We start from the raw sequence: 24,175 nt of genomic DNA, 5'->3' as shown, positions 1-24,175 counted from the left end.
GCAAACACAATGTTGGAGGTTGGCAGACACAAACTCGTTCGCATCCCGAGTCTGGCACGAAATAAGTTGACCCCCAAGTCTTAAAATAGGCAGGCCCTAGAAGATGCTCGCCAAGTATTACTAATTTCCAGTTTGTGGGATATCAGCGTTTCGCAAACAGAATGTTGGACGGAGCGCAGAAACTTTTCAGACACACACCCCCAGTGACCGATCTGGGTTGAATCCATCATTATTGTTAAGGTCACTTCGCCACCTCCGTTCAGACCCAGCAATATGCAAATAAGTCTTGACCTTGTGTCTCATGGAAACAGTCCAGCCTAATCTGCCAAGCCAGATCACTGATCAAGGTTTCGCCCTCTGTGTTTAAGACACTATCGTCCACCCTCCATACCCACCTATACCGCCATTCCAACATGGATCCCATCGGCAAGCACACATATAAAATCAACTACCCTTCCTCACTCACCAAAAAAGCTGCTAAACGCTTCAAACACAACTTCCTGAGGTCCTACCCAGAAACACTCTTTGCCGACACCTACTTCTCACCGGTCAATGGATCCCTGAACATTCATATCATCTTCTACACCACTCGCAGAGCTCAATGGAGAAAAGCGTTCCTCACCTTACTCACCGTCTCCACTTCCAGGAAATCCGCTCATGGCCTAACTCTCTCCATCACACCATCACAACTCTTCCCAGGTAGATCCACCATTACTATATACAACAACGGGATTGTCCTAATTCAATCCACAGACAGGAACTTGGAACTACTAGACAACCTGTTCCCCACCTTCAAAGAGCACCTCTCCAATCATCGGACTGCCACACATCTCCTCCAGTATTGTCACCCCTGACCTCACAGCCCCCTCCCACAACCCTTCTAACCTAGCTCCGCACCAGACCGAAGCGTGCCTCACCTCTACCCCAGCACCCTAGTCAATCACCCACCTGCTATAACCACCCCTCACTCCTCAATCACAGACACAAATCCCGCCCCTTCATATATCAGCCGCCACACTACCACCAGCCCTTGGTTCCCCATTCATACCTCTCCCATTCCTCTCTCCCCTGACCCCACAGCTCCCACTCACAACCCCACTAGCATAGTTCAGCACCTGAACGACACGCATAACGACAAATCCCACCCTCTATCCCCTCCCATTCTCAGTCCCCACTACCACCCTCTAACCAACATTGCAGAGCACACCACATCCATTAATTTAACTCCCCCTCCCCACAACAGGACCCTTTCCAATCCCATTCCCCCCCCCCACCCCCCCACTCTCAGCCCCTACTATCCCACCTGCTCCCCCACCACCACTAACATACACTCAACCCCCACTCGGCTCTCTCCGCCTGACACTAATGCCCTCATCCACACCACCAACCTCCTCCATACGCCATCCACACCCATCCCTCCCAACCCCTCTCCTATCTAACACCAACACGCACACCGCCACCACGGAGCCTTGCGCGAACACCAACCCACCCCCTCACCCGCACGCTAACTCTCAGGTCAGTCACTCACCCATAACTTCCATCCCAAACACCAATATTTATCCCATACTAGACAAGATTATTTCCACCCTCCACGAGCTCAAAGAAGACATTCACACCATCAAAGAAGACACTCACACCATCAAAGAACTACTCCTCACACACCCCAGACAAGCCTCACACACCACCACCCCTCCTCCCAATCTGCGCCCCACCCTTCCGGATGACTCTCCCACTCTGCACCCCTCACTCTGGACCGCGATCCCTGTCCACAATCGCAACAATCGCCCCCATCACCCATGCAACCCTCTTTCAGATCGACACACTCACCCTCCTCCGCTCCTACGACCCAGTTCCCCTAAACCTCACAACCGCCACACACCTCTCCATTCCCACGATACACTCAAATCCCCGTAGACCTCCCACTCTAAACAACAGAATCTCCGTCCCTGAGAATCTCAGAAAAGTCCCCCTCACCCTAGAACCCTCTACCTCCCCTGTCACACCCCGACTCAAGTGCACTCTCCTCAACTGCAGATCGGCCTCTAGACACTCCTCCGCCATCGCTGATCTCATCTTAACATTGGACCTTGACCTAATCATCCTTACTGAAACCTGGCTAACTGAATCTTCTACACCTATAATGGACATTTTGGTTCCCCCCAATTACCACATCATTAGACTCGACAGATCTGGCAAGACAAGTGGTGGAATTGCATGCATATACAGGAACAATCTTTCCGTTCTGAAAGTCAACGCACCTTCCCTACCCTCCCCAACCTACTATGAATACATCTGCCTCGATATTATCAGTGAGGGCAAACCGATATGCTCTCTTCACAGCATCTACCACCCACCCAGGGACAACCTCACCTTCGCCCAACAAATCATGGATCTGATCTCTACCAACTCCGGACGACTGGTCACTCAAATTTACCTTGGCGACTTCAACCTCCACTGGAACGATCTCAATGATGGGGTGGTAAACAGTTTTAAAACCTTCCTCAATGCCCTTGACCTCACACAATTATGCAACCGCCCGACCCACGAGAAAGGCTCTATCCTTGACCTTATCTCCAAAGAGGACGCTATCCAACTTGAGTCTATTCAACCCTGTGACTGGTCAGATCATCATATTGTTACATTCTTCATTAAGGAGAAAGTCAAACTCAGCAAGGTTCAATCCTCCAAGCCTAAAGTCTGGAAAAGAGACCTGAAAAAACTCAACCCAAACTCCCTACCCCCGAACAGTCATGACCTCCTACTCCCTCCGACTGGCGCCACGGACGTCCAATCCTTGACCGACCACTATCTCAACGCCATGACCTCAATAATTGATGAGGCTGCACCCATGCAGCTAAAAAGAGTCTCCGCCAAAATCTCCAATCCATGGTATGACGGGAGTCTTAATGAGGAGAGACGAACCATGCGGTTGGCAGAGCTCACTTGGAGAATGGCCCCCTCTACACTGCACCTAAAAACTCTGAAGGAAAAGAGAAACGCCTACTTCAGGAAAATAAAGCGCTCAAAATCAGCCGCCTTCAGCCTTCAGCTCGACCAAGCAAAAAACCGCCCGAGAACTTTTTGAGCTAATCAGAACACAATCTAAGGAACAACCCCAACCACCCATCACTGTGCGCAAAGCACCCTCCTGTGAAGACTTCGCTGCTTTCTTTACCCAAAAAACTGACAACATTAAGAGCGATCTCATTGACGCAAGCCTTTACCCCAAACCCCACTGCACTGCATCCACTGAACCAAAAAACAATGCTACATGGTCATCCTTTGACACCTACTCTGAAGAGGAAATTGGCAAACTGCTCAGCACCTTAAAACCATCCAATCACCTCACGGACCCCCTCCCTGCTAACGCTGTCAAAGACTTCACCCCGCTGCTCCTCCCACTCTGGACTAAAATTATCAACAGCTCACTCCAACAAGGAACCATCCCTGACGCCCTCAAAGTCGGACATGTGACACCATTACTAAAGAAACCTACAGCCGACCCATCTATTTATTTATTTATTTTATTTTCAGAGTTTTATATAGCGCGAACAAGATCTTTGCAGATATCAGAGCGCTTTACATAAAAGAGTACATGAGGGAACAAAGTCAAATAGGTAGGTCGATAGTTCACAGAGTACAGAAGGGAACATGAGGGAACAAAGTCAAATAAGTAAATCAGTAGATCATACAATACAAATAATACAATTGGGTGGCTGCAAAGCAATCAAGTGGGTGATAAGACAGCTCGTACAAATAGATAAGGGGTCAAGCAAGTAATAAAGATCATCGCGGGGTGTTGATAGGGTTCGAGATAGTAGTACAGGTGAATTTAGCCATGAAGATAGCTTTTACTTCTTTTTTGAAGAGTGTAGTGGAAGAGAGAAGCCTGGTTTCGGGAGGGAGTGAGTTCCAAATCCTAGGCGCCATTCCTGAGAAAGAGCGCTTGTATGTTTTCTCCTTCCGGAATCTTCGAGGTTTCAGCAGAAGATTGTTTGCGCCTCTCGTGTTTCTGGTTCCCCCAGAGATTGTCAATTTCTGAGCAAGGTAGCCGGGTGAGTTTAGGTGTACAGCCTTGTGTGTCATGCAGGCTATTTTCAAATGTATTCTGGCTTCAAACGGCAACCAATTCAGGGATTTCAAGTCAGGGGTGATGTGGGAGTGCTTTTTTGACCCCGTGATAAGTCTCGCTGCAGCATTTAGAGATGCTTTTAGTGGTGCAGTTGTAGTTAGTGGGAGTCCACAGAGGGAGGTGATGCCGTATTCAATTCGTGGGATGACTAGTGCTTGCACCGCTGTTTGGAAGTCTTTGGCTGGGAGGTAGGGTTTAAGTTTCCTCAGAGTATTGATCTGGAAGTTCGCTCCCTTTGTAGCTTTGCTGACATGTTGCTGCATGTTGAGATTGGTGTCGAGTGTTATGCCTAAAGATTTTGCTGATTCCACGATGGTGGGTTGGACATTGAGTGCGGTTAGGAGTTTAAGCCAATGTTGAGTGGTGGTTATCTTCGCTGGAGGTGCGATCAGAAGGAACTCTGTTTTCAGGGCATTGAGTTTGAGGTGATTGTCGGCAAGCCAGGATTGGGTGCATCTGATCGTTGAGTTCAGGAGCAGGATGTCATTGGGAGATTGCAGTTTGAGGTAGAGTTGGGTGTCATCGGCATACATGTGAAAGTGTACATTGGATTCTTGTAGCAGAGTGGTGAGCGGTTCCATGACTAGGTTGAACAAAGTTGGGGATAGAGAAGATCCTTGGGGGACGCCTAGCGTTACAGGTACTGGCGTGGACATCAGGTTGTTGCTCTTGAATTTCTGCGTCCTGTTGCGGAGAAAGGAAGTGAACCATTTGAGGACAGTTCCAGATAAGCCCATTCTTTTGTTTAGTAGTTCTATTAGATTCTCATGTTTAACGGTGTCGAATGCGGAGGAGAGATCGAGAAGGATGAGGAGGCAGGTGTCATTTTGGTCTAGCATTTGAAGTGCGTTGTCAATTATGTGAGTCATGGCCGTTTCTGTGCTGTGTCCTGCTCGGAAACCTGATTGGTGAGGGTTGAGGAGATCGAATTGCTCAATGTGTTTAGTCAATTGTAGTTGTGCACATTTTTCCAGCAGTTTGGCGAGAGTGGGGATATTGGTGATGGGACGGTAGTTGTTGAGATCCGCGGGGTCGGCTGTTGGTTTCTTTAGTAGAGGTGTGACCTGACCAACTTTGAGGGAGTCAGGTATGCTTCCTTGTTGGAGAGAGCTGTTGATGATTTTAGTCCAGAGAGGGAGAATCAGTGGGGTAAAATCTTTTGCAGGGAGGGGGTCCGTGAGGTGATTGGAAGGTTTCAGGGTGCTGAGTAATTTGCCAATTTCTACTTCCGAATATGTGTCAAAGGTTGACCATGTCGCATTGTTTTTTGGTTCAACGGGTGCTGGGCATTTGGGTTTGGAGTAGAGGCTTGCGTCAGTGAGGAGATCGCTTTTTATTTTGTCGGTTTTTTGGATAAAGAAGGCAGCGAAGTCTTCACATGAGGGTACCACACTCCCAGTGTTGAGTGGTTGTGGTAGCTCTTTGGATTGCGATTTGATTAGCTCAAACAGTTTTCTCGGGCGGTTCTTTGCTTGGTTAAGTTGGAGGCGGAAGAAGTCCGATTTTGAGCGTTTTATTTTCCTGAAGTAGGCGTTTCTCTTCTTCTTCAACTCTTTTAGGTGCATTGCAGAGGGGGCTGATCTCCAGGTCCGTTCTGCCATTCGCATGTCTCTTCTATCTTCGTTGAGACTCCCGTCGTACCATGGTTTGGAGATTTTAGTGGCGACTCTTTTTAGTTGCATAGGTGCAGCCTCATTGATTATCGAAGTCATAGTGTTGAGATAGTAGTCAGTCAGGGTTTGGACGTCCGAGGCGCCTGCAGGAGGGAGTAGGAGATTGCAGCTGTTAGGGGGCAGAGAGCCAGGGTTGAGCTTTTTCGAGTTTCTTTTCCAGACCTTGGGCTTGGAGAGCTGCACAGGGTTGACTTTGACTTTTTCGTTGATAAAGAATGTGATAATGTGATGATCCGACCAGTCACAAGGTTGGATGGATTCAAGTTGGATAGATTGCTCCTTGGAGATGATCAGGTCGATGATGGAGCCTTTCTCATGGGTCGGACTGTTGCATATTTGGGTGAGGTTCAGGGCATCGAGGAAATTTTTAAGACTGTTTACCACTGCGTCGCTGCTGTCATTCCAGCGGAGGTTGAAGTCACCAAGGTATATTTGGGTGAGCTGGCGACCGGAATTGGTTGAGATCATATCCATGATTTGTTGGGAGAAGGTGAGGTTGTCCCTGGGTGGGTGGTATATGCTGTGCAGAGTGCATATCGGTTTGCCCTCACTAATAATGTTGAGGCAGATGTATTCACAGGATGTTGGGGATGGCAGGGATGTGGAATTGACTTTCTGAACAGAGAGGTTGTTCTTGTATATGCATGCGATTCCGCCACCTATTTGGCCTGTTCTGTCGAGCCTGATAATGTGGAAGTTGGGAGGAACCAGAATGTCCATTATGGGTGTCGAGGATTCAGTTAGCCACGTTTCAGTCAAGATGATTAGGTCAAGGCCCTGCGATAAGAGGAGTTCAGCAATGGCTGAGTGTTTCGTCGCCGATCTGCAGTTGAGAAGCGCGCATTTGAGGCGGGGTGTGTAGAGGGTGTTAGATTGTTCTAGCGAGAGAGGGACTTCTCTAAGGTTATTGGGGATGGAGGCTCTGCTGTTTAATGTGGGTGGTCTAAGGGGATTTGGGTGTATCGTGGGAATGTTGCGGTGTGGGGTGCTTGTGTGAGTTTGGGGGGCTGGTTCATAGGAGCGGAGAAGGGTGAGTGTGTCGAGGTCAGAAGAAGAGTTGTGGGTGCGGCGAGGGCGGTTGTTGCGATTAAGAGCTGGGATTGATGTCAGCTTGGGGCATAGCTGAGTGCGAGAGTTGGCCTGAGAGGTGGGGGACACATTAGGCGGGGAGGTGTGGATGTGTGAGGCGTTGCAGGGGCGTTGCTGAGGACTACGGGAATTGCTGCGCCTATGAGCAGGGTTTGAAGCCTGGTGTGGGGCGTGGTGAGGGTGGGGGACCGCCGGGGGGGAGGTGTGGATGTGTGAGGCGTTGCAGGGGCGATGCTGAGGACTACGGGAATTGCTGCGCCTATGAGCAGGGTTTGAAGCCTGGTGTGGGGCGTGGTGAGGGTGGGGGACCGCCGGGGGGGAAGGAGGCAGGCTGGGAAGGGGGGTGGAGGTGGCTGGGTGGTGTGTAGGACATGTGGAGAGTCGTTCTTTGATGACCTGGATGTCTTCTTTGATCTGAGTGAGGGTGGCCATGATGAGTTCCATCGTAGGGTAGGTGGTGGGGGTGGGGGTGGCAGTCAGGGGTGATTGGCTGGCCAGGGAACTCGTGTGCAGGCGAGGGGGAGGGCTGGTGTTCAAGCAGGTCTGCGTTGTGTTGGAGCGTGGGATAGGGTTAGGGAGGTGAGAGGTTCTGGACTGTTGGGGAGTGGATGGGATAGGGAGGAAATTGATGTTATGGGTGGGGGCATTGGCGGTAGGCGTGGGGGACAACGTGTAGGCTGGGAGACTGGTAGCTGTATTGGAAGGAGGATAGTAGGGGCTGAGAGTAGGAGGGGGAGTGGGAGTGGAGATGGTCCTATTAAGGGGAAGGGGCGTTAAATTAAGAGAGGGAGTACGTTCTGCGCAGTAGATTGGTGGGTAGTGAGGACTGAGAATGGGGGGGGATAAAAGGGGGGAATTGTCAGAATGCGTGTGATTCTGGTGCTGGACTAAGTTGGGAGTGTTAAGTGTGGGGATTGTGCTGTCAGCGCCGAGCGGGGTGTTAATGCCCGCTGTAGGTGTGAAAGGTGTGTTGAGGGTATGTGTGGAGGTCCGGACGTTGGTGGAGGGGGCGGGGGAACGGGCGGCGTATGAGTGGGAGCGATCTATGTCTGAGATGGGGTGCTGAGTTGGGATAGTGAGGTTGTGGGTGGGGGATGGGAGGTCAGGGGTGGTAGGTGTGTCCCTGATTGAAAAGTATGCAACTGAGAGGTCATGGTTGGTGGAATTGGGGGAGATATGCGTGTTTGTCCGTGACTTGGAGAGGTGTTCTTTGAAGGTGGGGAACATGCTGTCTAGCAGTTCCAGGTTCTTGTCTGTGGATTGTAATAGGACAATCCCGGTATTGTAAATAGTGATGGTGGCTCTGCCTGGAAAGACCCGGGATGGGGAGATGGAGAGAGTTTGGCTGTGTGCGGATTTTCTAGTCGAGGAGACGGTGAGTAGGGTGAAGAACGCTTTTCTCCATTGAGCACTGCGTGTGGTGTGGAAAATGATATCGGTGTTCAGGGATCCATTAGCCGGTGAGAAGTAGGTGTCAGCGAAGGGCTTTTCCGAGTGTGACCTAAGGAAGTTGTGTTTAAAGCGTTTGGCGGCTTTTTTGGTGAGTGATGGTGGATAAATGATTTTGTAAGTATGTTTGCCGATGGGGTCCATGTTGCGTTGCAGGATTAGGTGGGTATGGGAGGATGCAGTAGTGGACTATAGTAGTACCAAAGTGCAGAAAGACAAGTTTGCAGAAACGGGTGCAAACAGTTGGAAACACAATGATAAGTCACAGCAAGCAAGATGTTATAAAAAGTGACACTAGTACTCAGCCAGCCTTTCCAGGCTATGAGAGTGAGCAGTAGGGCAAATACATACGGTAATTAGTAAGGTACAAGGTGTAATAATAGGCATAATACTGATAAAATATAAGGGTGGGGTACAATGGGTGAGTGCACTATACTATAGTTGATAATATTGATATTGGAAAGGATCCAGATACACAATTTACAAGACTCAAAATTCAAAAATCGAGGGTGACACTGGTTGTCGGTTCAACTAGTGTGAGGTAGAAATCTGTGCATTTACAAATGTTCAGAATACAAGTGAAAGTGGCACACGTGAGGGCTCCAATATACGAGGTAATAGTCTGTGCGTACAGGTGTTCAAAATACCGATATAGGTGTAGTACTGCAATGATGTGTAAACACTCTGGCCTATATAAGGTAGTAATCTGAGTAATACAGATGTTTAGAGTAGAGCTAGAGCGTACTAATGCAGTGATGGCAAACACACTTTCCTGTATGAGGTAGCAATCTGTGTAGTACATACAAACATCTAAACAATTACCGTCCCATTGCCAATACTCCCACTCTCGCCAAACTCCTGGAAAAATGCGCACAACTACAACTGACCAAACACATTGATCAGTTTGATCTCCTCAACTCCCACCAATCAGGCTTCCGAGCAGGACATAGTACAGAAACCGCTATGACTCACATAATTGACGACGCCCTTCAAATCCTTGACCAAAATGATACCTGCCTCCTCATCCTTCTTGATCTCTCCCCAGCATTCGACACCGTTAAACATGAGAATCTACTCGAATTATTAAACACAAGAATGGGTATATCTGGAAATGTTCTCAAGTGGTTCTCTTCCTTTCTACACAACAGGTTGCAGAAATTCAAGTGCAACAACCTTTTGTTCTCGCCAATACCTGTGTCGTTAGGCGTCCCCCAAGGATCCTCATTATCCCCAACTTTGTTCAACCTAGTTATGGAACCTCTCACCACCTTGTTACAAACATCCAATGTATTCTTTCACATGTACGCCGATGACACCCAACTATATCTCAAAGTGCAATCCCCCAAAGACATTGTTCTCCTCAATTCAACGATCAGAAGCACCCAATCCTGGCTTGCCGATAATCATCTCAAACTCAATGCTTTGAAAACAGAGTTCCTTCTGATCGCACCTCCCGCGAAGATCTCTACCACTCAAACTTGGCTTAAACACCTAACTGCACTCAATGTCCAACCAACCATCGTGGACTCAGCAAAATCTCTGGGCATAACACTCGACATCAATCTCGACATGCAGCAACACATCAGCAAGGCAACGAAGGGAGCGAACTATCAAATCAATACACTGAGGAAACTCAAACCCTTCCTCCCAGCCAAAGACTTCCAAACTGCAGTACAAGCACTAGTCATCCCTCGAATAGAATACGGCAGCACTGCCCTCTGCGGTCTCCCTCTAACTACTACGGCACCCCTAAGAGCTTCTCTAAACGCTGCAGCGAGACTCATCACTGGGTCAAAAAAACACTCGCATGTCTCCCCTGACTAGAAAGCCCTGAATTGGCTGCCTTTTGAAGCCAGAATACATCTGAAAATCGCTTGCATGACACACAAGGCTGTTCACCTGAGCTCACCCGGTTACCTCGCCCAAAAGCTGACAATCTCCTGCGGCTCTAGAAATACTAGAGGCACAAATAATCTTCTGCTAAAACCTCGAAGATTCCGGAAGGAAAAAACCTATAAACGCTCCTTCTCAGGAATGGCACCCAGGATCTGGAACTCACTCCCTCCTGAAACTAGACTCATCCCCTCCATCACACTCTTTAGGAAAGAAGTAAAAGCCATCCTCATGGCTGAACACACTTGATCTATTAACGTGAATTTTAAAAGTCTCTGCACCGATCTGTATTATCTATGATCCCTCGATTATTCGTATTACTTGCATTATTGAATTACCAGACTGTCTATGCTTACAACTATTTTTACTACTTGCATTATTGATGTACCTGTTTACTATGCTCCCCCATGTACATACCCCACCCCACCTATACCTACAACTGTGATGTACCTTATGGCCTGTTATTCGCCCTCCTGGTGTTATTCGATGCTCTGTAAAGCGCTCTGATATCTGCAAGGATCTTGTTCGCGCTATATAAAACTTTTTAAATAAATAAATAAAATAAAATAAATTCATTCTCTGCAAGAGGACAAAGTAACTTTAGCAGAGAGCTCATGCGTGGTAGGTCATTAACATTCAGTTGTCTCTTACCAAAGCCCTATTTTGGTCAAGGGTAGTAGTTTCACATACAGCTCAAGATTATGTACCTTAGGCTAGAACTCCACCCAACTCTGGATGCAAAACCACCTATGACAAAAACTGCCAGCAGTGAATACTGCAAATTAGGTGACTCCGGGAAAGAAACCATGATTCACAACCTTTGCATTTGCCCCATTTTGATGCCTGAACACCGATGTTAAGAGGGATTTATAACCCCCAAAAAGTCATCATGCAGACGCACTCATTTCAGCACTTTACCCAGAGCACACTCAACTAAACGTGATTGTCAAATTCATGGCAGGCTTCATTCAGTTCAAAGGTAAAATCAATAAGGCAAAAACACACTATCCCCTTGACAAATGCCAGTGTGAAATGACCTTATAAATAAGTACTGTCACTTTATCCCTGGCAAATCGGATAACAATGAGACTATATCAGCATGTTCATTCCGCTAACAGCTATTTTTATTCGCAGTTTGATCTTTTGCTGGACAAGACTTTACATATTTACAACAAGGGGTGGTGAGGGACAGAGTCTCTGAATTAAACAGAATACTCTCACCCAGTCAAGAGATCAGGGCTAGATCCAACACCGTTTTTTAGCTCACTGCACCATCCCAGTTTCAGAACCTGGCTGTATGCAAATTAGTCTGTTCCTGTCCCAGTGCATGATGGGAACAGGGCAAACCAAACTACAAAAGCCAATTCTTACACTGGGAAGGAAACAAGCTACCGGGGACCGGTTTCTGGCATTTCAGCCTCTTCGGCCCGGCTTGCTTGAATCCTGATGGTGCAATGAGCAAGGGACTCACATCTGAGTATACCCTTCCACGCTTAGGGTGGACAAAAATATTTACAACAAGGGGTGGTGAGGGACAGAGTCTCTGAATTAAACAGAATACTCTCACCCAGTCAAGAGATCAGGGCTAGATCCAACACCGTTTTTTAGCTCACTGCACCATCCCAGTTTCAGAACCTGGCTGTATGCAAATTAGTCTGTTCCTGTCCCAGTGCATGATGGGAACAGGGCAAACCAAACTACAAAAGCCAATTCTTACACTGGGAAGGAAACAAGCTACCGGGGACCGGTTTCTGGCATTTCAGCCTCTTCGGCCCGGCTTGCTTGAATCCTGATGGTGCAATGAGCAAGGGACTCACATCCGAGTATACCCTTCCACGCTTAGGGTGGACAAAAATATTTACAACAAGGGGTGGTGAGGGACAGAGTCTCTGAATTAAACAGAATACTCTCACCCAGTCAAGAGATCAGGGCTAGATCCAACACCGTTTTTTAGCTCACTGCACCATCCCAGTTTCAGAACCTGGCTGTATGCAAATTAGTCTGTTCCTGTCCCAGTGCATGATGGGAACAGGGCAAACCAAACTACAAAAGCCAATTCTTACACTGGGAAGGAAACAAGCTACCGGGGACCGGTTTCTGGCATTTCAGCCTCTTCGGCCCGGCTTGCTTGAATCCTGATGGTGCAATGAGCAAGGGACTCACATCTGAGTATACCCTTCCACGCTTAGGGTGGACAAAAATATTTACAACAAGGGGTGGTGAGGGACAGAGTCTCTGAATTAAACAGAATACTCTCACCCAGTCAAGAGATCGGGGCTAGATCCAACACCGTTTTTTAGCTCACTGCACCATCCCAGTTTCAGAACCTGGCTGTATGCAAATTAGTCTGTTCCTGTCCCAGTGCATGATGGGAACAGGGCAAACCAAACTACAAAAGCCAATTCTTACACTGGGAAGGAAACAAGCTACCGGGGACCGGTTTCTGGCATTTCAGCCTCTTCGGCCCGGCTTGCTTGAATCCTGATGGTGCAATGAGCAAGGGACTCACATCTGAGTATACCCTTCCACGCTTAGGGTGGACAAAAATATTTACAACAAGGGGTGGTGAGGGACAGAGTCTCTGAATTAAACAGAATACTCTCACCCAGTCAAGAGATCAGGGCTAGATCCAACACCGTTTTTTAGCTCACTGCACCATCCCAGTTTCAGAACCTGGCTGTATGCAAATTAGTCTGTTCCTGTCCCAGTGCATGATGGGAACAGGGCAAACCAAACTACAAAAGCCAATTCTTACACTGGGAAGGAAACAAGCTACCGGGGACCGGTTTCTGGCATTTCAGCCTCTTCGGCCCGGCTTGCTTGTTCTGAGCTGGGATGGGGCAGTGAGATAAATAACGGTGATGGATCAAGCCCTGATCTTTGGACTGGGTAAGAGTGGTCTGCTCAATTCAGACACTCTGTTCATCACCACCCCCTTTTGTAAATCGATTTTGGCCACTATAGGTGTGGCAGGGTATACTCAGACATGAGTCCCTTTCTCACTGCTCCATCAGGATTCAAGCAAGCCGGGCCGAAGAGGCTGAAATGCCAGAAACCGGTCCCCGGTAGCTTGTCTCCTTTCTGGTAAAGAATTGGCTTGGTAGTTTAGTCTGCCCTGTTCCCATGATGCACTGGGCCAGGGACAGACTGATTTGCATATAGCCAGGTTCTGAGCTGGGATGGGGCAGTGAGATAAATAACGGTGATGGATCAAGCCCTGATCTTTGGACTGGGTAAGAGTGGTCTGCTCAATTCAGACACTCTGTTCATCACCACCCCCTTTTGTAAATCGATTTTGGCCACTATAGGTGTGGCAGGGTATACTCAGACATGAGTCCCTTTCTCACTGCTCCATCAGGATTCAAGCAAGCCGGGCCGAAGAGGCTGAAATGCCAGAAACCGGTCCCCGGTAGCTTGTCTCCTTTCTGGTAAAGAATTGGCTTGGTAGTTTAGTCTGCCCTGTTCCCATGATGCACTGGGCCAGGGACAGACTGATTTGCATATAGCCAGGTTCTGAGCTGGGATGGGGCAGTGAGATAAATAACGGTGATGGATCAAGCCCTGATCTTTGGACTGGGTAAGAGTGGTCTGCTCAATTCAGACACTCTGTTCATCACCACCCCCTTTTGTAAATCGATTTTGGCCACTATAGGTGTGGCAGGGTATACTCAGACATGAGTCCCTTTCTCACTGCTCCATCAGGATTCAAGCAAGCCGGGCCGAAGAGGCTGAAATGCCAGAAACCGGTCCCCGGTAGCTTGTCTCCTTTCTGGTAAAGAATTGGCTTGGTAGTTTAGTCTGCCCTGTTCCCATGATGCACTGGGCCAGGGACAGACTGATTTGCATATAGCCAGGTTCTGAGCTGGGATGGGGCAGTGAGATAAATAACGGTGATGGATCAAGCCCTGATCTTTGGACTGGGTAAGAGTGGTCTGCTCAATTCAGACACTCTGTTCATCACCACCCCCTTTTGTAAATGGACAAGACTTTACAGGCATACGCCATCACTTTAATACTCACTAGCACTGTTGTTCCTTTGGTTGAACAGCAAAGTGATTATATTGGTATGTTTAGCCATTTTAGTATTATTAATCGTGTCTGAACGCTTGATGGGGCAGAGTGTATTTGATGAGCATGGCCATACCAGCACTCACTGGCTGGACAGCACTTTTACAGGCATGCACATCACTTTAGTACTTGTAATAACGTGTCCAGACATAGACTTGTACCAAGTAGATTTAATCCAGAAGGAAGACAACTTAACATCCACAGGAGGTAGGAGTAGAACCGCCAGATCTCATTCAACTCCAGGCAGTACGGACATTAACACATTCTACATGACATGCCATAATTCTACAAGTGACATCATATAAGAATACAACACACCTCCCCCCTATAGGAAAACAAAAAAAAACAACAGAAAAAAAAAACAATTAAACCCTTGAAAATTACTAATTAAAAAAAAAAAACTTAAGAACATACAAAGTCTCTAAATTTTGCAGGCATATGTTTCACGCGAGAACTTGTGCGTACAAAAACAGGTTCTAGATTACATTCTTGAGCATTTTCATTCGAAACAACATCATGAACATTAGAAAAAGCAGACTGTAAAGAAAAGTACAAGTTTGAGGAACAAACGCATGAGATGATCCCAAATTGTCAAAAACCTCATGCGAACCGGGAAAACCCGAGTCAGCATCAGGAAGTGACAGATTTTCGTGAGATTTCACGTCCAAACAAACATTCTTATTTTCCATGACATTGGATCTGGAAATTGAGATGCGCCTAAAATTCCAAATTTTGCCACCTTCCACTCTAACAGCCTTACTAAAGACCTCAGTGACTTTAACTGGAGAAGACCACCTGGAAACGCCTTTAGGAATAATACCACCAAATTTCACTCTCACAAAGTCACCCACAGATATTTTAGAGGAAACAGACCTTTGAGGAGAACTCTGTGATATTTTTTCTTGGTATTTACCAACACGATCTCTAATACTTTTCATATCTAATTCCAGATACTCAGTCTCTCGCCTTCAACCACCAAGGCAAAATTTTCGTACCTGGCTTCCTACAGCGTAACATTTCAAAAGGAGATAAGCCGGTAACAGAGTTGGGAGACATGCGATAAGTGAACAAAGTAGCCTGTAAGGCCTTTTTCCATTTCAAACCACTCCGTAAGGCTAATTGGCAGGACTCCTTAATTACCCTGTTAAAACGCTCCACCTGACCATTGGATTGTGGAGAATAATTTGAAACTCTTTTATGTAGAATACCACAAACTTTCAAGAATAAAACAAAAACTTCACTCACAAACTGTGGCCCATTGTCGGAAATAATTTCTTCTGGTAAGAGCTCTCTACAGAAAACTTCATTTAAGAATTCAACAACAATTTCAGAATTGACCTTTTCTACAATCTTCAATTCGGGCCACTTCGAAAAATAATCCACAAGAACCACAGCAAACATATCCTTACCGGACTGATATTTGAAAGGACCAATGATGTCAATGCCCAATTTTCTCCAAGGTCCAAAAGCAAATTCAACAGGAGAAATCCCAGCAGAAATCGGTTTCACAGATTTATCACTTAAAGAACACGGAGAACAGTTTCTAACCCACCTGTCAACCATGGCATCCATTCTAGGCCACCAGTAAACCAGTAAAATTCTCTAATCCTTCTCTTGGTCGTAGACATTCCCAAATGACCCTCATGAGCCAAACTACAAATGGACTCTCTAACATCATTTGGAGGAACAATTTTATCATCTCTATAGACCATGTCATCAATTACCATCAATTTATCTTTAACCTTATAAAAGGAAGCCAAATCACCACTCAATTTCCTTTCTTCAGGCCAACCATTTCTCAAGAAAACTTTTACTTTCCCAAGGACATCATCATGAAGCATAGCTTTTGACCAAACACTTTCAGTAATAGAATTTTCCTGATCTTTCCCAGCAATCAGATTAACATCGCACAAAGTAAAAGCCACATCACACTCGTCAGAAAGATCGCTGTTCGAACAATCACTAATAGGGAAACGTGACATGCAATCCGCATGCACATTAAGGCGTCCAGGAACATAAACAACCTCACAACGGTATTCCTGCAACTTAGCAGCAAGACGAGCAGTGAGAGTTCTACCACCTCCAGCTGACAACATACTGACAAGGGGTTTATGATCTGTTCTCAAAGTAAATTTCATCCCCAAAGAAATTGACGAAAATGCTGAGTCGCCCAAGTACAAGCGAGAAGCTCTTTCTCTATTGTGGAATAATTAAATTCAGCATCTCGTAGAGTCCTTGAAGTGTAAGACACTACATGTTCTCCCAAACTGTCCTTTTGCATCAAAACGGCACCTAGGCCCACATTACTCGCATCAACGCAAACTATACGATCTTTATGGACAGAAAAAAGGTTTAAGAAAAGGAGCATTGATAATTTTACCCTTTAAAGTGTCAAAAGAAACTTGTTGTTCTTTACATCAAACACATTTTGCTTGTTTTTTTAACAAAGACCGTAAAGGGTGCACAATGGTAGAGTAATCTTTAACAAATTTGCCTTAAAATTCAGTGAGTCCTAAAAAGGACAACAATTGCTCTTTAGAGGAGGGAACAGGAGCATCAGTAATACTTATGACCTGATTGAGTTTTGGTTTTATGCCATCTTTAGAAATTCCGTGTCCTAGATACTCAACCTTAGGTTGTCTAAACTTACACTTATTGAATTTTAAAGTGAGCCCTTTCTTCTGAACATTAGACAATACACAGTGTAAGTTGTGATCATGTTCTTTAAAATTTTCCCCAAAGATTAGAATGTCATCTTGGAACGCGATGGCTCCTTTACAGTCACAAAGAACCTCCTTCATTAGGCGTTGAAAAACAGATGCAGCACTGGCAAGTCCAAAAGGCATTCTTAAATATTGGAACATGCCCTCTGGAGTTACAAAGGCCGTTAATTTCTTTGATTCCTCATGTAGCTCGACCTGGTGGTAGGCACTAGCTAAATCAATCGTGGAAAAAACAGTGGCACCAGTAAGTGAGGAGATTAATTCATGTATATTAGGGAGGGGCTGTTTATCAATCCAAATCTCTTTATTTAAGCTGCGGAGATCCACACATAGGCGGAGTTCGCCAGAACTCTGAGTGATAAAACGATGGGAGAAACCCAGGGGGAAGATTCGATTGGTTCTATGATTTGTTTAGACACAAGATCCCCAAGAATTTCTTTAAGTTTCTCACGATAAGCCAACGGAACATTCCTGACCCTGTGCCTGACTGGAATAGCATTATCATTAAGAATGATCTTGTGTTTAAAATCCGAAAATTTCCCTAAAGTATCTTTAAAAACATTAGGAAAAATATTTTGAGTGTTCTCCACGAAAAGAGTATTATCTCCTAAATCACTTACACTCAATACACATATATCACCCAAGTATACTGGAGGATCGGCATTGGGATCAAGTTTAATTCCAAGCATTCGTTGGTGTGGCCATCCCAAAATAGCCACGCCTTCAGTGGCCACATATACTTTCCCTTTGGTGTATCTGTCTTCTACCTGAATGTCAGCCCAAAAGAAACCTTCAATATTTATTTTCTTCCCAGTATATCCACTGGGAGAAATATCAGGAGAAAGTAGTTTCCTGTCGCCCCAAAGACTTTTAAACAAATTTAGGCCAATAATGGAATACCATGAGCATGAATCAATCATTAAAAGAATAGGTTGGTTATCAATTAAAATTGTGTAGGAGGGAAATTCTTTTTGATCTGATTAATCTACAGACAAAATGCAGTTAAAACTATGAACTTCTTCTTGAGAAATATAGTTAACCCTTTGGGAAGAACGACAAACATTAGCAAAATGACCTTTTCTCTTACATTTAACACACACTCTTTCCCCAGCTGGACATCCCCTGTAGTTCCCTAAGTGATTCGAACTGCCACATCTATAACAAGAGACATTTTTCCTGTAAGAAAACTTATTGTCAACAACATTCTTATTTTCAGAAAACTTCTTGTCATTATCTTTTTTTGGAGGTACTCTATTGGAATTAAATGAATTAGTTTGACTCTTTACTAACGAGACTTCAGTCTCAGGAACTTGTGACTTCGGTGTTTGACCTCTAATCTCAGAAACAAATAATTCAGATTGTTCAATCCCTTTCGCAATATTAATTACGGCACTCAAAGAGGATTCTGTTCCCAACCAAAGTCTTTCTTGAATTTTCTTACTCTTTGTGCGCATCATTATTTGATCTCTCAGGACTTGTTCGTAAGAAATAGTTTCAAAGGCACACGAACAAGCTAAAGAACGTAAGGCAGGAACATAATCCTCAATTGACTCATCTTGTTTCTGGGCGTGGGAATAAAACTTAAAGCGTTCCATAACAGTATTTATTTTCCTGCCAAAACGAATTTTCATTTGTCTAGAAGCTTTTTCAAAAACATCAATGTCTCCAGCATCATCTATAGGCGGAAGATTGTCAAATTCGTTAATGCCTGCTCCACCAAGGCAATGTCTAAGAAGAGTTAATTTGCGTTTGGCTGAGCACCCATCCTTTTCTAGGACGTCAAAGTAAGCCAAAAACATTGGATACCATAAATCCCATTCAATGTTTGGCTCACCAGCAATTTGAAGGAAATGAGGTGGAGCAGCAATGTTAGACCTTTTTTTTTTTTTTTTTTTTAGTAAGAAAATTGAAACAAACTAACAAAAAAAATAATTAAATTTCACTACCTTAATAATAGTTAGTAAAAGGTGGTAAAGCGCCAATCAATAAGTCGGTAAAAGAATAAACGGTGACGAAGTTATGATAGAAAAGAAAGATGCTTCGTGAATTTATTTTCCGACAATCATGAAGAGAAAACAAAATGGCGGCACGTTGCTGACGTCATAACGTCAGTAAGGTGAAAGGGTAATACCCAGAATGCACATCGCTTATCTTGAACAAGGAAATGAAGCTTCGTCAGTCACGGGACACAGACCCGTAGATGGAGTCTCTTCACTGTTGCCAAGGGACGGATGTAGAAGCGCAGCGAGCGCAAGATTCCACAACGATTTGAAGAATGCTCAGTCCAACGGTGAAAGAAAGAAAACGTGAGTAAAAGGTTTTCTTTCTGAAAATAAATCGTGGAAGACTCACTGTTAGTTTTCACAACGAGGTTTCTCCGATTGGAAAGTACAGACGACGTGGTTTCTCCGACAGGAAGCGCTGCTAGGGTGTTTTCTTGCTCTGAACGATTCCAGGCAGGCTTGAAGAAAAGATACTTTACATATTGAAATATTATCTTGAAAACATAGTCTTAGGAAAAAAAACGTCACTCAAATTAAAGTAGGTGACAAATAAAAATCGAAAATAAACGTGAACGCTGTCTTCAGATCCTTCTTCTGAGTTGCAATACTTGGTTTCCCAAATGTCGCCAATAATTATGTAATAACGGGTCCAGACATAGACTTGTACCAAGTAGATTTAATCCAGAAGGAAGACAACTTAACATCCACAGGAGGTAGGAGTAGAACCGCCAGATCTCATTCAACTCCAGGCAGTACTGACATTAACACATTCTACATGACATGCCATAATTCTACAAGTGACCTCATATAAGAATACAACAGTACTCCATTAGCACTTTAGTTCCATTGGTTGGGTAGTAAAGTGATTATATTAGTTGGTTTATCCATTTTAGTATTGCTCATTGTGCCCAAACGTTTGGGGCGAAGTGAACTTGATAGGCACGGACATACAAGCTCTCACTAGCTGGCCAGCAAAGAGCATATAGACACGTTAAGTCACTTTCAGTTCTACAATGTAAGTCAGTTTTGTCTGTTTGTAACTAATGTTCGTACTGCTTTTGAGTTAATCATGTGCTTGTGTAGTTGTTTTAATTTACTGTGCACTTAAATGAAGACATACAGTAAATGTACTGTTTATTTAAATTCATAATGACTTTTCTCAACAGGGAGAGATTACCCCAGGATGAACTGCTGCTCCCTTCGTTTTTCCTCTGTCTTCTCAGCCTATGATCTAAAGATTTTGGCAAGTGTGAGGTAAACCAAAATGAACTAGTTTCTTTTCAGAAACCGTGTTTAGGAAACCCTGTGTGCGGAGTTACTCTAAGAATACAAATGTGCAGGTTGTCATGTTTGGTTGGCAAGGCGTGAACATAATTGGGGGCATGATGAATGGCCACTGATGGTGACATTGTGTCTGAATGCAACATTGGTGGATTTCACAAATGGCCACTGATGGTGACATTGTGTCTGAATGCAACATTGGTGGATTTCACAAATGGCCACTGATGGTGACATTGTGTCTGAATGCAACATTGTTGGATTTCACAAAGTGACCTAGAACGGTACAGCTGTGGAGAAGCTTAGACCGTTAAGCAGTCATGTAAATCTTGTTGAGGTATTTTCACAAAGCTTAGTGGGGTTTCTGCTTGGTCGTGTTTGTAGTGGCGCAGAGCTACAATACTGTTCTACTTTAAGAATTCTTTCAAAAGTTGCTGGATGTATAAATCATTCAATTAAACAACAACCAGTAAAAACTGAGTGGCAAATCAGGCGTGTTAATAAACGTAATAGCTGTTACCATCGGACAATACAGAGTTGATATAAATCACAGGTACATTTCTTTTCTGGCACCAATGATTATCTTTTTGCCGTTTACCCATCTGATACTTACTGATGAGTCTCTACAAACTCTGATGTGCCAGAAGGTTTCATACAAGCAAAGAATAAGGATCCAGACTATTCTCTAAGCGTACCTTCCTTCTCTCAACAGGAATAGTTCTCAAAGGGGTCGGTGGCTATCTTCACTGTTTCTCCGGTGTCTTACCAGCCTGCAAATACCTACGAAGTGGATCCAGTGTTTTAAGGTAACATTGCTTGAAATTGAACTAATGTCTTTACTGGAGCTGCGTTTACTTTTCTGGCACCAATGATGATTATCTTTTTGCCGTTTACCCATCTGATACTTACTGATGAGTCTCTACAAACTCTGATATGCCAGAAGGTTTCATACAAGCAAAGAATAAGGCTCCGGACTATTCTCTAAGAGTACCTTCCTTCTCTCAACAGGGAGAGTTCTCAAAGGGGTCGGTGGCTATCTTCACTGTTTCTCCGGTGTCTTACCAGCCTGCAAATACCTACGAAGTGGATCCAGTGTTTAAAGGTAACATTGCTTGAATTTGAACTAATGTCTTTACTGGAGCTGCGTTTACTTTTCTGGCACCAATGATGATTATCTTTTTGCCGTTTACCCATCTGATACTTACTGATGAGTCTCTACAAACTCTGATATGCCAGAAGGTTTCATACAAGCAAAGAATAAGGCTCCGGACTATTCTCTAAGAGTACCTTCCTTCTCTCAACAGGGAGAGTTCTCAAAGGGGTCGGTGGCTATCTTCACTGTTTCTCCGGTGTCTTACCAGCCTGCAAATACCTACGAAGTGGATCCAGTGTTTTAAGGTAACATTGCTTGAAATTGAACTAATGTCTTTACTGGAGCTGCGTTTACTTTTCTGGCACCAATGATGATTATCTTTTTGCCGTTTACCCATCTGATACTTACTGATGAGTCTCTACAAACTCTGATATGCCAGAAGGTTTCATACAAGCAAAGAATAAGGATCCAGACTATTCTCTAAGCGTACCTTCCTTCTCTCAACAGGGATAGTTCTCAAAGGGGTCGGTGGCTATCTTCACTGTTTCTCCGGTGTCTTACCAGCCTGCAAATACCTACGAAGTGGATCCAGTGTTTTAAGGTAACATTGCTTGAAATTGAACTAATGTCTTTACTGGAGCTGCGTTTACTTTTCTGGCACCAATGATGATTATCTTTTTGCCGTTTACCCATCTGATACTTACTGATGAGTCTCTACAAACTCTGATATGCCAGAAGGTTTCATACAAGCAAAGAATAAGGCGCCGGACTATTCTCTAAGAGTACCTTCCTTCTCTCAACAGGGAGAGTTCTCAAAGGGGGCGGTGGCTATCTTCACTGTTTCTCCGGTGTCTTACCAGCCTGCAAATACCTACGAAGTGGATCCAGTGTTTAAAGGTAACATTGCTTGAATTTGAACTAATGTCTTTACTGGAGCTGCGTTTACTTTTCTGGCACCAATGATGATTATCTTTTTGCCGTTTACCCATCTGATACTTACTGATGAGTCTCTACAAACTCTGATATGCCAGAAGGTTTCATACAAGCAAAGAATAAGGCTCCGGACTATTCTCTAAGAGTACCTTCCTTCTCTCAACAGGGAGAGTTCTCAAAGGGGTCGGTGGCTATCTTCACTGTTTCTCCGGTGTCTTACCCGCCTGCAAATACCTACGAAGTGGATCCAGTGTTTAAAGGTAACATTGCTTGAATTTTAATTAATGTCTTTACTGGAGCTGCGTTTAGAGCCAACACTAGACTATGTAAAAAGCATGGAGTTTAAAAAATAACCCCCCCCCCCCCACCCCCAAAAAAACTGGGGTGACTTCCAGATGGCTTTTGCAACTGCACCCGTGGGAGTACTGCCAATCATCACACAATGGAGTGGTAATTGGCCAGAATACTACTTTTGTGAATTTCACAGTCCAGTTCTGGCCCTGGGCATGTTATGCCCCTTAAATAACGAAATTATGCAGCCACAAATCTGATAGGAGTACTTATTAAAAAGCTGTCCTTTTGAACAGATAATGTTATATATATTTTAACCCAGGCACTGATCCCTTCACGTGACTACTGTACTGTTCTAATTGGTACTTCCAAGTGTGATTGGTGCTTGGGTCTCAAGAACAACTTGAACATGAGCTCCAAGGAGCCTGTTAACAATGAAGGATAGTAAAAATGTTTACCAAGTTCATGCAACTCTGATGGAAATTTTTTTCTGGCATTAATGATGAACATCTTTTTTGCCGTTTACCCATCTGACATTTGCTGATGAGACTTTACAATACTGAGATGCCAGAATTGCACCTTGACTCTGATATTCTATTTGGAAATTCTTGATTGAAGCTGTTTGTGACTGTATGACTGTTTATTATTGCAGCGCTCGGCTTTGTTCGTTGGAGTAGCTTGCTGCTTCCTCTGTTGCTAACCTCTTTTGATGGAACTTTCCACTCCCTTAACTCAAAGCCAGCAGATAAACCATTTCAAGGTAAAAACGAACCCAAGGACATTCTTTCTTTGTGACACTACAGTATACATGTGTATCTGTCTGGCATTTCTAATTATGATATTAAAACGTGTACAGCATGAAAAACCGAGACCAGATTTTTAAGACCAAGTGGTTTTTCACTGCGAAAGACGTTAACCGTTTTCAGTGTTGAGTTGGCACGTTGGGCACCCTGGAAATATTCTGAACTGTTGAAACCGTTCCAACCAGGGGCAGGAGAGAGGACCTAATTCAGTCAGTTGTTTATGGTCCATTGGCGTTTTGCTCCTGTCATCTCACTTATTCCCTTTTAAAAGTTGCGTAATTTTTGTGCAAATACCAGTTTACTTCATTGTTAAAATCGATAGTTTGTTAGCATAACAAGAGCTCTCACTTTTTTTGCTTCACTGTCGTACAGAAAGTATAACCTTCTATTGTTGCGGATGCGTCATAAGAGCTGTTGGCGTTCATAAGTTATTTGATGCCTTTATTCAGGAGATTTCATTTAGGATGGCAGATAATCTGTTGGGTTCCCAAGTTGGCCTCTTCACCTGATGTCAGTTGTAGTTACTCTGTTGTGTGCTATGATGACACCGGCGTTCTACATGTTAGCGCCATTCGCACCAGGAGTCTGCTTTTGAGTCAGTCACTAAGAGTTTGTACTTAAATTTCCGTTCATAAATTTCCTAGTGAAACGGAGTATCATCTCACCAATGGCCTCAACTGTTAGTGAAGGTATTTTTTACTCTGCTGTCTTGTACCGTTAGCTGACCATGCAACCAAAGAGTTTTCA

General features: G+C 44.7%; 1 protein-coding gene and 1 non-coding gene across 12 annotated transcripts in view; both read left to right on the top strand.

The window, feature by feature from the left end:
- The window catches only part of LOC147724276 (uncharacterized), a 92,641-nt gene that overhangs the window by 22,471 nt on the left and 45,995 nt on the right, over positions 1-24,175 (top strand). For 3 of the 11 annotated variants that reach the window (XM_086965824.1, XM_086965825.1, XM_086965827.1), the window contains exons 4-10: positions 20,197-20,284; positions 21,021-21,114; positions 21,317-21,410; positions 21,613-21,706; positions 21,909-22,002; positions 22,501-22,594; positions 23,278-23,385. In XM_086965824.1, coding sequence (XP_086821950.1) covers positions 20,197-20,284; positions 21,021-21,114; positions 21,317-21,410; positions 21,613-21,706; positions 21,909-22,002; positions 22,501-22,594; positions 23,278-23,385 — 666 coding nt within the window. Of the gene's footprint in view, positions 1-20,196; positions 20,285-21,020; positions 21,115-21,316; positions 21,411-21,612; positions 21,707-21,908; positions 22,003-22,204; positions 22,299-22,500; positions 22,595-23,277; positions 23,386-24,175 lie in introns of all 11 variants that reach the window. The other 8 variants (XM_086965832.1, XM_086965831.1, XM_086965834.1 and 5 more) reach the window with 4 other exon arrangements.
- Positions 23,115-23,197, top strand: LOC147724279 (small nucleolar RNA SNORD87). Its single transcript, XR_015295383.1, has one exon. It is a non-coding gene; the product is annotated as a small nucleolar RNA SNORD87 (small nucleolar RNA).

The sequence above is a fragment of the Lissotriton vulgaris genome, chromosome 4_1, assembly GCF_964263255.1.
Source record: "Lissotriton vulgaris chromosome 4_1, aLisVul1.2, whole genome shotgun sequence".
Taxonomy (NCBI): Eukaryota; Metazoa; Chordata; class Amphibia; order Caudata; family Salamandridae; genus Lissotriton; species Lissotriton vulgaris.
This window is presented reverse-complemented; position numbering and strand designations above follow the sequence as displayed.